The 16281-nt window shown below is 45.6% G+C and overlaps 1 protein-coding gene across 1 annotated transcript; it reads right to left on the bottom strand.

Annotated features, from left to right (window-relative positions):
- Positions 1-6456: 6456 nt before the first annotated feature.
- On the bottom strand, positions 6457-16250 carry HINFP (histone H4 transcription factor). The gene is made up of 10 exons (XM_012773551.2): positions 16166-16250; positions 11568-11758; positions 9910-10139; positions 9539-9650; positions 9205-9357; positions 8610-8687; positions 8402-8522; positions 8177-8315; positions 7960-8084; positions 6457-7426 (listed from the first exon to the last, which is right to left on the bottom strand). Exons 2-10 carry the CDS (start codon positions 11746-11748, stop codon positions 7033-7035), a joined length of 1533 nt encoding a protein of 510 aa, XP_012629005.2. The 5' UTR covers positions 11749-11758; positions 16166-16250; the 3' UTR covers positions 6457-7032.
- Between the last annotated feature and the right edge of the window lie 31 nt (positions 16251-16281).

Below are 16281 nucleotides of genomic sequence, written 5' to 3'. Positions count from 1 at the left end.
AGAGCTTCCATGCCCTCTCCAGGCACCCTCAAGGAACCTCCATGTGTTCAGTTATTCAGAAGCTCTCTGTCCTTTTGGTGTTTTTATGAAGGCTTCATTACATAGGCATAATTAATTAAATCATTGGCCGCTGGTGATAAACTTAACCGAATAGCTCCATTTAAAAATGTCCCCTTTTTGGGAACACTAGTATACTGTTAGTGGGAATGTAAATTAGCACAGCCACTATGGAAAACAGTATGGAGGTTCCTCAAAAAACTAAAAATAGATGTACCATATGATCCAGCAATCCCACTACTGGGTATATATCCAAAAGAAGGAAATCAGTATATCAAAGAAATATCTGCATTCCCATGTTTACTGTAGCACTATTCTCAATGGCCAAGATATGGAATCAACCTGTGTCCATCAGTGAATGAATGGATAAAGAAAATGTAGTACATATAGAATATTATTTAGCTATAAAAAAGAATAAAATTCTGTCATTTGCAGTAACCTAGATGGAACTGGAGGACATTATGTTAAGTGAGATAAGCCAGGCCACAAAAAGACAAATATGGCATGTCCTCACTCATACGTGGGAGCTCAAAAAGTTGATCTCATAAAGGTAGAGAGTGGAATTATGCTTACCAGAGGCTAGGAAGGGTAGTGGGGTGTGATGGGGGATGAAGATTGTTGGTTAATGGGTATAAAAATAGACAGAAGGAGTAAGTTCTAGTGTTCAATAGCACAGTAGAAGCTATCTAGGGGCTACCAGCCCTCTAGTAAACTCATCAGCACACAAAAAGACACTATCACTTTGAAGGCAGACTATATTCTATATAGTCACCCTAGCAGGGTGACTATAGTAAACAATAATTTGTTGTATATTTTGAAATAGCTAGAAGAGGATTTGGAATGTTCCCAACACAAGGAAATGATAAAGATGATGGATATCCTAATTGTCCTGATTTGCTCGTTACACACTGTATGCATGTGGCAGAATATCACATGTACTCCATAAATATGTACATTATCAATTTATGTACATTATCAAAATCCTTTTTCTGACCACAACCTTCCCTTTCTGCCCGCTAATCTTCAGAGAGCCTCACTGGAACCTCCACAGTGCTCTAACTACTGTACTACCAAGGAGGTGCCCAGGCCCTCCTTGTCCGGTCTGGACCTCATGCTGCCTCTCCAGATGCTCTAATTGCCTTGCTCCTTGGCCCTGTGCAATCCACATCCTGGCTGTCAGGCCATGATTGGGGTTCCACACAGTGGTTCTGTTTTCTGCTTCTGTTCCAGGGTTGCTCATATCTGCTCTGCTACGTAAAAATTGTATGGTTGTATTGAAGTTGCCACTGCCTGATATTGGTCTTCAACCTCGGCTGGGTCATCAGCTGATCTATTTCACTCCTGCATCTGTTAATAGCATTTCTAAAATTTGACAATTCTTATAAATCTCCTTAATCCAACAGATTATCCTTCAATAACTTTAATCCCTACTTTATCAAGAAAATAGAAACCACCAGGCATCAAATCCCCTTCACACCTCCTACGAACTAAATCCACATCAACTCTCCTCTACTCAAAGGAAGGGGTATCTCCATTCCTTTCCAAGTTTTATTTATCCACTTGTCCTCTATATTCTTTCCCACCCAAAATCTAGGGGTCTCACTCTATCGAATGTCCCCTTTCCTTTATTTTTGAAGTCTCTGTCTTTGGCTTCTTCCCTTTGGCCTACAAATATACTCTGGTCTTAGCCCCTTAGGAAATTAACCTTAAGCTCCATGCATGAGGGCAGGGACATCCCCATTCCTTTCCAAGTTTCATCTACTTACTTGTCCTCCATATTCCTTCCCCAGCCAAGAAATCCAAGCTATTTAGTACAATATGAAAAAATTTTCACCATCTTCTCCACCATTCCCTCCTAGCCTTAACTCTCTCTCTGCTACTGTACATGTGCACATGAAATTGGTATGTTCCTCAGTCGATTCCTAATCTTGAGCAAAATTCATTTAACATTCATCAAGTGGCTACATTCACTAGGTCATCATTTTACAAAAAATGAAAGATTTTCTTTTTTTTTTTTTTTGAGACAGAGTCTTGCTCTGTTGCCCAGGCTAGAGTGAGTGTCGTGGCATCAGCCTAGCTCACAGCAACTTCAAACTCCTGGGCTCAAGCAATCCTGCTGCCTCAGCCTCCCGAGTAGCTGGGACTACAGGCATGCGCCACCATGCCCAGCTAATTTTTTCTATATATATATTAGTTGGCCAATTAATTTCTTTCTATTTTTTTATAGTAGAGATGGGGTCTCACTCTTGCTTAGGCTGGTTTTGAACTCCTGACCTCAAGCAATCCACCTGCCTTGGCCTCCCAGAGTGCTAGGATTACACCGTGTCTGGCCAAAAATGAAAGATTTTATTCCTCATGACCATTCATTTCTCCCTCATATTAGAAAATAAAAAATGACATTTTGTTTTCCTTTTTGTTGACATATTCCTCATATTCTTTTTTTTTTTTTTTGAGAAACAAGGCCTTGCTCTGTCACCCAGGCTGGAATGCAGTGGCATGATCAAAGCTCACTGCAGCCTCAAACTCCTGGGCTCAAGCAATCCTCCTGCCTCAGCTTCCCGAATAGCTAGGACTACAGGCATGTGCCACCACACCTGGTTAATTTTTTTTTAATTTAGTTTTTTTTTTTTTGAGACAGAGTCTCGCTTTGTTACCCAGGCTACAGTGAGTGCCATGGCGTCAGCCTAGCTCATAGCAACCTCAAACTCCTGGGCTCAAGCAATCCTGCTGCCTCAGTCTCCCGAGTAGCTGGGACTACAGGCATGAGCCACCATGCCCGGCTAATTTTTTCTATATATATTAGTTGGCCAATTCATTTTTTTCTATTTTTTTTAGTAGAGATGGGGTCTCGCTCTTGCTCAGGCTGGTTTTGAACTCCTGACCTCAAGCAATCCGCCCACCTCGGCCTCCCAGAGTGCTAGGATTACAGTTTAATTTAGTTTTTTAAAGATGAGATCTCGCGTGTCGCTCAGGCTGGTCTCAAACTCCTGGCCTGAATCCTCCTGCTTTGGCCTCCCAAAGTGCTGGGATTATAGGTGAGAACTACCATACCTGGACTGATTTGTTTTATAGCCACTCAGTTCTTCTGTGTCCTTCTCTGAGGTTGTGGGCTTGCCTCAAGTAAGAGAAAAGAATTATCAGCTTCCAACTCCTGGGCTACATGCCTTCTCCCCTATCCCCACCTCCTTTAAAGAAGAGTAAGACAGGTTGTCTCCTTAATCTTCAGATGACATGATGCTGAGACCAGGGTTGACCCTTTTTCTTTCTTTATTTTTTTTTTGAGACAGAGTCTCGCTCTGTTGCCCAGGCTAGAGTGAGTGCCGTGGCTTCAGCCTAGCTCACAGCAACCTCAAACTCCTGGGCTCAAGCAATCCTTCTGCCTCAGACTCCTGAGTAGCTGGGACTACAGGCATGCGTTACCATGCCCGGCTAATTTTTTCTATATATTTTTAGTTGGCCAATTAATTTCTTTCTATTTTTAGTAGAGATGGGGTCTCGCTCTTGCTCAGGCTGGTTTCCCACTCCTGACCTCAAGCAATCCACCCGCCTCGGCCTCCCAGAGTGCTAGGATTACAGGCATGAGCCACCACGCCCGGCCCAGGGCTGCTCTTGAAACTCTAAGGCAGCCAAATTAGTATTGGCACCCTCCTCTCTCCAAGAGTTTACTCTCACCCACCAGCAGCCTTTAGCATCCTTTCACAGGCCTCTGACTGTCCAGACTCAATAACTCCTTAGTCCTAGTCCAGTGCTTTCTAACTAATACATACTGAGCCCAAGATACCAAGTCAGCCTTCTTCTTGGAATCACATGGTAGTAGGCCAGAATCTCTTCTGCTGTCTCCACGATCCAGATAGCAATGGGATTTGGTGTGGGTATGACTGATGACGGGTGGGGAAGGCCCTTTCCATAGGATGTCAGCCTGATCCTGAAGGCACTGCTCATGGAGAAATGGATGAATTCAGTATTGCTGGATTACTCAAAGGGCAGCAGTTCAAGCCAAGTGCCTAAAACACCAGCAAAATAAGTATTCCAAAAAATAGGTGTTTTTATTCTAGGTGTGGTGGCTTATCCTGTAATCCTAGCACTCTGGGGGGCTGAGGCGGGAAGACTGCTTGAGCTCAAGAGCTTGAGACCAGCCTAAGAGACAGTGAGATCCCATCTCTTCTAAAAATCAGGTATGGTGGTACCCACCCATAGTCCCAGCTACTCAGGAGTCTGAGTCAGAAGGATCGCTTGAGCCCAGGAGTTTGAGGCTGCTGCAAGCTAGGCTGATGCCACTGCACTCTAGCTGGGGCAACAGAGTGAGACTCTGTACCAAAGGAAAAAAAAAAAAGTATTCTCAAAAAATGAAAGAAAAAAATTAGAAACAGACTTTGATAGTTAATATGTAGGGTATATGTTTTAAGTATCAAAGTAATCATGTAGAACTTCCTGAAATGTGCTTCATGATTTAATACTTTCATTCTGCATTCTAAATTATATATGAAAAATGGGCCACCGTGATCTTTTCAGAATTAAACTTTTACAGTCTTCATCTAGTCTTGGTTAGGAAAGTCTTTTCCCAGATGAATCCTTCCCTGATTCCTTGCCAGGTAATACTGTCTACTCCTATTTAGAACCTTCCAAATATACCCCATAAGCTTTCTTTTTTCTTTTTTTGAGACAGAATCTCACTTTGTTGCCCAGGCTAGAGTGAGTGCCATGGCGTCAGCCTAGCTCACAGCAACCTCAAACTCCTGGGCTCAAGCAATCCTTCTGCTTCAGTCTCCCGAATGGCTGGGACTACAGGCATACACCACCATGCCTGGCTAATTTTTTCTATATATATTAGTTGGCCAATTAATTTCTTTCTATTTATAGTTGAGACGGGGGTCTCGCTCTTGCTCAGGCTGGTTTCGACCTCCTGACCTGGAGCAATCTGCCTGCCTCGGCCTCCCAGAGTGCTAGGATTACAGGCGTGAGCCACCACACCCGGCCCCATAAGCTTCTATCACTTAGCTTACCCAGTCTCTCCTTGCCTCTGCACTGCAAGTCCCTCCATAGCAGGTCCTGTGTTTTATTCATCTTTGTATCCTTAGCATCTATGCCTGGACTACAGTAGGAACTCCGTAAATGGCTGATGGAATTCCTTTTTATTTTCTTTTTGACATCCCTTTCCAGCAGGAAGACTCATGGAATTAATGAAGAGATTTTTCTTTCCTTATTCTTTCCACAATAGGCAACGTACTATTTTTGTATTAATTACATCGGGGCTGGGCATGGTGGCTCACGCCTGTAATCCTAGCACTCTGGGAAGCCAAGGCGGGCAGATTGCTCGAGATCAGGAGTTCGAAACCAGCCTGAGCGAGACCGTCTCTACTAAAAATAGAAAGAAATTAATTGACCAACTAAAACTATATATACAAAAAAATTAGCCAGGCATGGTGGCGCATGCCTGTAGTCCCAGCTACTCGGGAGGCTGAGGCAGTAGGATCGCTTGAGCCCAGGAGATTGAGGTTGCTGTGAGCTAGGCTGAAGCCATAGCACTCTAGCCTGGCCAACAAAGTGAGACTCTGTCTCAAAAAAAAAAAGGAAATATGGGGGAGGGGGGTAAATGGGCATTTATTGAAACCTTAAAATCTGTACCCCCATAATATGCCAAAATAAAAAAAAAAAAAAAGAAAAAAAAATATATTAATGGTTACTTAAAAAAAAAAAAAAAAGGAAATACATCGGGTCCTTTAAAAAAAAGGCCCAGAAATCCTTTGAGGTAGCTTCCTGTCCATCCAAAACTTCTGAGAGTATTTCCTTGACCTCTCCAGAATGGCAGAAACTGTAAGAATGGACACAGGGTGCTAAGAAGAGGCTAAAATGGCCTAAAGAATGGTTCTTATTTTGAGGTGGTTTCAACCTTTTTGAGAATCTAATAAAAAATGGATTCTTTCCCCAGGAAAATACACATTCAGACACACAATTTTCTAGCTTGGTCCCTGGACCCTTGAATGCCTGATATTTTCTAGGAGGGACATCCCTAATCCACCCTCTACCCCCAGCTTCCTTCCCGGCCCCACAGCCCCTCAGGTAAAGAACCCCTACCCCAGAGGCACTGGGCTCTAATCAGGAGAGTGTGGCCATGGTCAGCTACTCTATCTTCCTGGTGAGCTCCATTCTTGTCCATTCTACAGTGCTGCTACTGCCCGGTCATGGCCAAACATGGATCTCCACAGAAATGACAGATGCTCTGAGAAGAAATAGAGAAGTCTCACCAAAGAGGGGTTGGGAGAACAGAACAGTTAAAAACAAAAACAAACCACCCCAGTCATTAAAAGAGGAACAAGCCTAAGTATTCAGCTTCTCTTCTGAGTAGCTGTATCTCCTTGTTACCTAGTTAACTGCCACCAAACATAAGGAAGAAATGAGTAACAGCCCAAGCATCTCTTTTATTACCAAAAACAACTGTTATACACACACTCAGTGCCTCCAATTCCATCCCTGAGGATAACCATGAAAGTCCTTGGAGTTGTAGGAGAAACCTTAAGAGGGAAATGGCTACTTGCTTCTCAATGCCTTGGCTGGTGACAAGGAAAGGGCCCTTGCAGAGACATTACGCATCATGCCTCTGCCTAAGGACCCCTAAACATAGGAATGGATGTGAGTTGACTAAGGATTTAATCACCATCCAGCATGTCTTATCAGGTTAAGCCTGATAATAGTCCCCTTAACAAGAACACACACATCCAGGATCTCCTCAAAGAATCCAAACTCCTCAGACTCCCCACAAAACACAGTCTAGCAGAAAAGGGAAGTCCTTAGAGTCTGCAGAATGATGCAAGCCCAGGCCACAGTGGAGCACACTGCTCTCAGCACCATTCTTAAAGGCATCCGTTGGCAAAGGCTGCCCACTAGGGGCACTGCCACTTGCCTGGCTCAAACTCTGGGGCCTGGTTTAGGAATGGTCTGGCTCTATAGCCTTCACATCATCTGGACCTCCGGCTTCTAAGCTATTCCTTGAAGCTTTTCCATTATGCCCCCTGAGGGTGATTCAGGGGCTCTAGGGGGCTCTCCTGGGGCTTCAGACAGCACATAGTAGACGATCTCTTGCTGGCCTTGAGCATTGGTCTGATTCATCACGTGGATAACAGGGCTGGAGTTGTCCTGAGAGACTGAAAGGGCTGTCCTCTCACTGCCCCCACGCTCTTCTTCCACCTCTTCCTTAGGTCCTGGCTCCCCTGGCACTGTTTCTAGAATGATGCCCTGCAGGCTGCTCTCATTCAGTGATGCTCCCAGGCCCGATCCCTCTTGTGGTTGCCGCAGCAGTTGCTGTGTCAGCTCTACACTCTCATAGCGAACCAGCTGCAGACGCATGTAGCCGTCTTCATGCTCCTTGTACCTGGTGAGGCAGGAGCATAAAGGGCAGCAAACACAGGTAGGGTGATGCAGACATAGCCTGGAGACTGGCAAGGCAAGGGACAAACACAAGGGATGGAAGAAGTTCTGGGATTCCAAGTGATGGGAGATGAAGACAAAAAAGATCTTTATTGGAATACATAGAAGAAAAGGCAAAAGGGAAGGATCATACAAATGAAAATTTTCATGTAGAAACCCAACCCAGACAAAGAGAAAGACTGATTGTCTGTGTTGGAGGGCAAGAGTGTTAAAGGATTTATAAGTCCATGGATCTATGGATCAGGACCCTCAGACTCCAGTTCTAGTTCTAGTTGCAGGACTTTTGGCACCATTTATTGGGTTTGGCACTGTGCCTTGAATTAAAAAATCAGAGTAAGCTTTGCTCCATTATTCTCAGGGTTCTTTCAGCCTAAATGGAGACGGTGGTCATCACCAAATTCAAGATTTTTAAAACTTGTTGAAAAGGTATACAAAAAAAATATGAGTTAATATAGGGGGAAGGTTTGAGAGACATACCGAAAACGGGGGTGTCCTGAGGGCCACTTGAACTGGTGCTTCTTGCGAAGGTGCACAGTGAGGTTGTTCCCCCGTGTGAAGCATTTGTCACACACATGACATTTGTACCTTGGCTCTGAGTCTCCCTGATGGAGAAGGGAGGGAGAAGTGAGCCCAGCTCTTCACCCCAGGGTTCCCCGCACTTTTGTTCACCCTTCCCACCACCAGACCCACTCACTTCATGCACTTTGCGGTAATGGGACTTGATAGAGCAGAGGGATCGGGCACTGAAGCTGCAGTTCTCGAAATCACACCTGTAGGCTGGCTCCTTGCTGTGAGTATCCAGGTGCTTCTGGAGGTCGATCAGATTCTTGCAGCTGCCAGGAGAGGTCAGGACGGGTTGGAGGGCATGGGGGACCCTAGAAGACGAGCTCTCTGTTTTCTGGCCCCTGGTTCCCCTTACCTATAGTCACAACAGTCACATTTAAAGGGCCGGTCCTCACTGTGGCGAAAGCGCATGTGGTTACGGAGGGAGGAAGGCAGCGGGCAGGTCATGTCACACAGAGGGCACTTATAGTGATTCACTAGAGGATCAGAGAGGAGGCTGTGATTTGAGGACTTGTGGAAGCTTGGAGGGTACGCAGGGAGGCTGCAGACAGCAGGGCACTCACCATGGTTGCGCATGTGGTCCCGCAAGAGCCGCTCTGTGGCAAATCTCTTGGAACAGTGAGAGCACTGGAAGCGCTGCTCTAGGGTGGGGCAGGCAGAAGAAAGGAGGGCCGTGGAGGGTGGGGGAGAGGCACAGAGAGGAGAGGGGCACCATCCCAGGCAGAAGAGAACCACCCAAGGGAAAAAGGGAGCTTAGGGAACTATGGTTGGACACAGTATCATGGAAAGAGCATGGGACTTGGAGTCGAGAACCTGAGTTAGAATCCCGGCTTCACCACTTACTAGCTGGGTGATCTCAGGTAAGAGATTTAACCTCTCTGAGCCTCAGTTTCCCCATCTGTAAAAAGGGGGATAAGAAGCCTACCTCATGGGGCTGTTGTGAGGATTACCTGAGATAACTGATGTGGCACACAGTTAAGTACTAAGTAACAATGTCTAAGAATCTGAACTGGCAAAGAGACCATGGGAGGTGCCTGAGCCCAAAAAGAGGGAGCCAAGTTGCAGGTCTCTTCAGTGGCCACCTCTCCTGGAAACATACCCCAACCCCACTCCAAGAAGGGCAGCCTGCACCCACCCACCCCTTCTCTGACTGCTTACGATCCAGCGAGGTCTGGCGACGGATGTGATCCAAGAACTTGGTGTTGTTGGCAAACATGCCCCCACAGGTGGGGCAGGCCACCACCTTCTCTTGGGTATGGCTACGGAGGTGCTCTCGTAGCTTACAGCGGTCCTTGAAGGTACAGGTACAGCCTGGGAAGGAAGACCCTGTCAGGATCCAGCCACAAAACGACAAAGTAGGCTCTAGTACCCCCAGGTCTGTCTCTAGATAGGATCCAACCTTGCCCTGCAGGACTGGCCCCAACCCTGGCTGCACTAACCCTAGGAACCCCAGTGTTTATTCTAGAGGCCAGAAGTTAAGGAGCAGCCCTACCTTTCCAGCCACACAGCACCACATGGTTGTCCTTGCCGACTGCTTGGTATTCACAGCACAGGCTGTGCGCTTCCACATGCCGATAAAACCACTCGGGATTGTCGAAGGAACTCTGTGCCAGGGGCAACTTGGGGTGAGGACTGAGGGTGGGTGGAGGGACTCTTACCCCTGTATGTCCAAAAGGGACTTCTTGGCTCTCTCCCAAATTAATTTGGTGGGGATGGGAAAGATTGAGGAAAGGAGCTACATGGAAATGGAGGAGAGATACTAGCAGGAATCTTGGAAATATAAGGCATTACTGAAAGGGTCAAGGCATCTTGAGTTAAGATCCCAGCTTCCTTCCACCCCAATTACTGACACTGCCTGCTGACCTCACAGTGCTCCCACAGACACAGGAAGTGGTCAGGGATGTCGGGGATGACATTCCGGCTCTGGAAGTCCAGGATGCAGGGGCTGAGGTCAGCCTGGCTTTGCAAGGCCAGCAGCCCCCACTGTTTCAGCTTGGTGTGGTAGCAGTGGAAGTAGACATGGCGGATGAGGTCAGCAGAATTGTCCAGAGAACAAAAGCCACATTCCTGCCACAAGCAAGAGAATTCTTCCTCTGCAGAAAGAGGTTTAGAAGGAAAGAGTCTGATACTTTCCAAGACTCTGCTCTCCTTCTACCTGTAGCACTTGGCAGGGAGTGAGGGGCTGGCTGAACTCTGACCAAACTACCAGTTCATTCAGCAAATACCAGTGTTTAATGACCATCGGTTGCCTGCCAGGCACAGGAGATATAACAAGTAAACAGTCCCAGTCCTTTCCCTTACATAGCTTTCAGTCAAGGAAAAAGAACAGTAATCAAATAATAACATTTATAAATACAAAACTTCAATCAGTGATAAGTGTTATGAAGGGGTGGGGTATCCATGGTGCTATTAAACAGAGGTAATCTGATGTAGACAGGGTGGGGAGTAGTCTTGGGAAGTGTCCCTGTTGTTGAGATCTGAAGGACAAGTTATCTATGAATAGGTGAGGAAGAAGTGTAGTCTAGCTCTATGCAGAAGTTACGGTGTGTTTTAAGGCCTGTGCCACAAACTCAGAGGTAGTAGATGTGGCTAGCACACATGACCTCTGGCTCAGAGTTCCTGCTGGCTCCTGAGGAAGAAGCTACCTCCCACCTTGGACACCTTCCACTCCTCCTTGTGAAGCCACCAGTCCTCCTTCTGCTCATGTTCTGCTCAAGATTTGCCTTCTCCAGAAAGGCTCCGTCAACTATTCCAATCCATTTCCTCCCTGTGTAGCATCTCTAAGCACCAAATTTTCAACGCTTTGTAGAAATTTATTTGTTTTGAAAAGTAGATACTTTAGAAAATATAATCATTCCCCAATCTCTCTTTTGTAGAAATATAATACTTTGGAAACTATCAGTTATAGCTCATAATCACCAGACTTAAAACAGAATTTGGGATAGGGGAAGAAGAGCTGCCTCCATATTTTCTGTAGTTTTTGTCAAACTGCTGTGCCCCATTAGTGGATGGTAAAGTCAATTTAGTGTACAGCAAACCACATTTTTTTTAACTAAAAGAATAAAATAGAAGATTTCAGAGAGCATTTAATAAAGATAAGTATTGTTTTGAGTATTTTTTTCTTTAACTTTTGTGTAAAAGGTTGTGATATAAAATGTATTCCTAATTGGTGGTTGCAGAGAAAAATGAAAATGGAAATACTACCAGAGTAAAAAAAAAAACAGTTCTTGACAGCTTTTCATCTATATTTAGCACATATATACACATGCACAGAGATGTCAAGAAAATGTTCACTAAAGTACTGTCAGCAATTGCCTCTTGATAGCAGGATCGCTGATTAATTCCTTATATCCTTATTGATGGAGTTTTCTATAAATGATTGTAAAGTTTTTTAATAAACAAAAAAAGCACAATTAGGAAAATAAATGACCATTCTCTCAGGCTGCCTTCTCCCTCTTGGGAAAGTCTGATTTTCCACCTTCCCTTGGGCTCTTTCCCCTTCCTGTGTCCTGCTCCCTTACCAAGTGGGTCATCATCATCCTCCTCTTCCTCCTCCTCCCCAGAGCCGTGAAGGTGCTGCTGCAGGTGCTGAGTGACGTGCTCACAGAACTCCTCCATGGCTGAGCACACAAAGGAGCAGGACCCCCACTCACACTGTAGCCACAGGTTCTCCTTCCGTGGAACTTTCCCAGGAGGTGGCATGGCCTCCACCCTAGAGGAAAAGGAAGAAATCCACAGCTGCAAGGATTCTACCCAAATGTTGCTGGGAGCAAATAGCTGGGCAGGCAGCCTGCTTACAATCAGGTGTTTATCCAGTAACTCGTGAGAAATCCCATGTTTTTTCAGTAAAGGAAGAGGAGAATTTCTCAAACTCCTGAAAGGGATCTGGTGTTCTTGGGAAAGGAGAACAAAAACTAACATTATTAAGTAGACTATACAATGGAAACAGGAAAGTATCACCCATATGTAAGTAAGTACTCCCTCTAAGCAGCATGAAATTCTCTCAATGGGATTATTAAAGGATATATAGTACTTCAGGGTTTGAGAATAAACTATGACATGCTGAAAAAAAACAACAACAAAAAACTAACATTGAGTGTGTGCCAGGCACTGAACTAAATACTTTAACAGATATTTTCTCACAAAGCTTCAGAGCAACCCACCAAGAAGGAATTATTCCTATGGGAGGTAGAACAATGCTCAGATTCAAAGAGATGGCTTAGGACAGGAACCAGAGTTCAAATCCAGGCTCCACTGTCTACCATCTCCTAGCTGTGTGACCTTGGCCAAGAACTTAACCCTTAACTTCTGAACATTCTGCCAAATGGGGATAACAAAATTTTTTGTTTTTAATTTCACACTATGTCAAGCATCATATTAAGCATTTTATTTGCATTATGTCATTTAATTATCAACACCACCCTATAAGGTAGGCACTATTTTTAACCTCATTCATACATAAGGACCTGTCTGGCAGGGTGTGGTGGCTCATACCTGTAATCCCTACACTTTGGGAGGCTGAAGCAGGAGGATTGATAATTGAGGCCAGGAGTTCGAGACCAGACTGGGCAAATAGTGAGACCGCATCTCTACAAAATAAATAAATAAATAAATAAGCTGGGTGTGGTGGTACACGCCTATAGTCCCAGCTCCTTGGGAGGCAGGGGGATTGCATGAGTCAGGCATTCTGAGCTATCATAGCACCAGTGCACTCCAGCCTGGGCGACAGAGTGAGATCCTGTCTCCAAAAAAATAAAAAGATAAGGACCTGAGGCATGAAAGGTTAAGTGATTTGTCCAAGGCCACACACTAGTGGTATGGTAGGTTCAAGTTGGGCTGACTCCAAAGTTCATATTCTTTCTACTCCATAGTCTGCAGATAAGCCCAGAAGCTCCTTACTTCTTATTGCATCATGTCATAAGTCCCCTGCCAGACTTTCAAAGTGCCATACAACTTGCCTCTGCCTAACCCACCCAATGGTTTACTCCACCACTCCCCTAACACCTTCTGTTAAAATGTAGATTCTATTTGAACATAAGAAGCCATGTCTGTCTAGTTTATACTGCACCTTGGGTGTCTACACAGTGCTAGGCATGCTTAGGCATGTAACAGACATTTGGTGAAGAAAGATGACCACAAAACTAAAGGTCTTCAATTTTTAATATGCACACAAATGCAAAGTTCTGTAGCCCTCCCCTAAAAGTCTGGATTCAAGAAGGCAAAGGATAAGCCTAGAAATCTGCCCTTTTTATTCAGCACCTTTTAATTCAGCACCCCAGTTCTGATGCAGGCACTTCCAGGGGCATACTTTGAGGAACACTAAAATAGTTTCCCCTCATTAAAGCAAAACAGGCCAGGCGCGGTGGCTCACGCCTGTAATCCTAGCACTCTGGGAGGCCGAGGCGGGCGGATTGCTCGAGGTCAGGAGTTGGAAACCAGCCTGAGCAAGAGCGAGACCCCATCTCTACTATAAATAGAAAGAAATTAATTGGCCAACTAATATATACATATATATAAATTAGCCGGGCACGGTGGCACATGCCTGTAGTCCCAGCTACTCGGGAGGCTGAGGCAGAAGGATTACTTGAGCCCAGGAGTTTGAGGTTGCTGTGAGCTAGGCTGACGCCATGGCACTCACTCTAGCCCGGGCAACAAAGTGAGACTCTATCTCCCGTCTCTACTAAAAATAGAGAGAAATTAGCTGAACAACTAAAAATATATAGAAAAGATTAGCTGGGCATGGTGGCACATGCCTGTAGTCCCAGCTACTGCGAAGGCTAAGGCAGAAGGATCACTTGAGCCCAAGAGTTTGAGGTTGCTTGTGAGCTAGGTTGATGCCACAGCACTCTAGCCCAGGCAACAGAGTGAGACTCTAACTCAAAAAAAAACAACCTGGCCGGGCGCGGTGGCTCACGCCTGTAATCCTAGCACTCTGGGAGGCCGAGGCGGGCGGATTGCTCAAGGTCAGGAGTTCAAAAAACCAGCCTGAGCGAGACCCCGTCTCTACCATAAAAATAGAAAGAAATTAATTGGCCAACTAATATATATAATATAAAAATCAGCCGGGCATGGTGGCTTGTGCCTGTAGTCCCAGCTACTCGGGAGGCTGAGGCAGGAGGATCGCTTGAGCCCAGGAGTTTGAGGTTGCTGTGAGCTAGGCTGATGCCACGGCACTCACTCTAGCCTAGGCAAGAAAGCGAGACTCTGTCTCAAAAAAAAAAAAAAAAAACCCCTCATTAATACTACAACCCTATTAGGGTAAGTACTATTATCCCACTTTGCAGAGGAGAAAATGGGTCTAGAGAGGTTATTAATCCAAGGTCACAAGGCTAGGAACTAACTTATTTAGTTATTTATTTATTGAGAGAGGGTCTCATTCTGTTGCCCAGGCCAGAGTGCAGTAATACAATCACAACTCACTGTAGCTTTGAACTCCTGAGCTCAAGCAATACCTCCTGCCTCAGACTTCCCCAGTAGCTAGGACTATAGGGCACCCAGTTAAATTTTTTTTATTATTATTTGAGACAGAGTCTCACTCTGTTGCCCTGACTAGAGTGCCGTGGCATCAGCCTAGCTCACAGCAACCTCAAACTCCTGGGCTCAAGCAATCCTTCTGCCTCAGCATCCCGAGTAGCTGGGACTACAAGCATGCACCACCATGCCCAGCTAATTTTTTCTATGCATTTTTAGTCGGCCAATTAATTTGTTTCTATTTTTAGTACAGATGGGGCATGACTCTCAGTCAGGCTGGTTTCGAACTCCTGACCTTGAGCGATCCGCCCACCTCAGCCTCCCAGAGTGCTAGGATTACAGGCGTGAGCCACCAAGACCAGCCAACTTTTAAACTTTTTTGTAGAGACAAGATCTTGCTTTCTTACCCAAACCTGTCTCAAACTCTCAGCCTCAAGCAATCCTCCCCACTCAACTTCCCAAAGTGTTAGCTACTGCACCGAGACAGACAATTTAAAGCTAGGGAGTTTGGCTCCATTTTCCTTCTACATGTGCCTATCTTTCCCCTCCTGATTCCCTCCTCTACACAGACATCGTATGTATGTTTTATCAAATAGTATTTTGTCCATTTCCTCCAATTAAGCTGTAAGCTCCTGGAAAGCCTGGCATGTGTCCTGTTTAGTCCTCTTCCCAGGGCCAGCACATACCTACTAGGAGCTTTTACAATGTTTAAGTAAATCTATAACTTACCACCTTATTTTGGACAAATTGTTTAGCTTCTCTGAATCTGTTTGCTTAAATGTAAAACAGGATACTCATATCACAGCAATGGGTATTGGAGTCAACAGATCTGGTTTGAAGCTCCAACATCTACTAGCTATGTGACTTCGGGCAAGTTACTCAGGCCTGTTTCCCATGTAGCATAGAAATGATTATACCTATCTCACTGAATTGAGAACTAGATAATGGATATTACAATGCTTAGTTGAACTCAAAAAGCGTTAGCTATTAGTAACCTTGCTTCTGAGAGTGAGACGATCTAAGCACGAATTCTGCACAAAAAAAGGGGGGGGGGCAACAAAATGACAGTCTAAGGGATTCCTAACACTTTTTAAAAAATCAGGAATCACGACAAGAAGCAATTGGCAAATACTTAAGAGGGTATATATTGTAACACTGAATGAACCCCGAATGGTAGTCAAGAAAAAGAGGGGCTCAGGTTCTAAAGTCCTCAGGACTCACTTTGGCCAAAGAGATCAGGCTCTGGCCAATGAAGGCAATAGCCAAAACAAAGTTCCCGATGAGGGAGTGATCAGGACAGACTGAAAAGCGGTGAAGCCCGGGCCAAGACTCTAAGGACGGGTAGTATTCAGAGAGAATAAAGGAGACCGTAGGTTTAGCAAAACGTCCCACTGGGTTCTCACACGAGGGCTTCCCGGAATCCTTCCCCCTAAGGCGCGGCGGTGACCGAGTCTCCGCGGCAGCGAAGCCCTTCAACTAGAAAGCAAGAGGGCTCGAGTCTCAGTGAAAAGACCGGGCGAGGGCAGACCACCATGTACAAGCTGAAGAGAAAGCCTTGCCAAGGTGGCTCGGGAAGAGCCTGGCTTTCTGCAGCCCCCGCAGAGTGTACCCGCGACGCCTACTCAGCAGAGCACCGGCCCCAGCTTACCTTCGGTCGGTTCCCGGTCTCTCCAGCTCTCCTCCCACCTCAAACCATCTCCGGGCAGGGCGCTTGAGCGACGGCCAGTGGCAGCCAATCGTCGCCCTGAGTTCCGACTGGCAGCC

The sequence above is a fragment of the Microcebus murinus genome, chromosome 4 (assembly GCF_040939455.1).
Source record: "Microcebus murinus isolate Inina chromosome 4, M.murinus_Inina_mat1.0, whole genome shotgun sequence".
Classification (NCBI taxonomy): domain Eukaryota; kingdom Metazoa; phylum Chordata; class Mammalia; order Primates; family Cheirogaleidae; genus Microcebus; species Microcebus murinus.
This window is presented reverse-complemented; position numbering and strand designations above follow the sequence as displayed.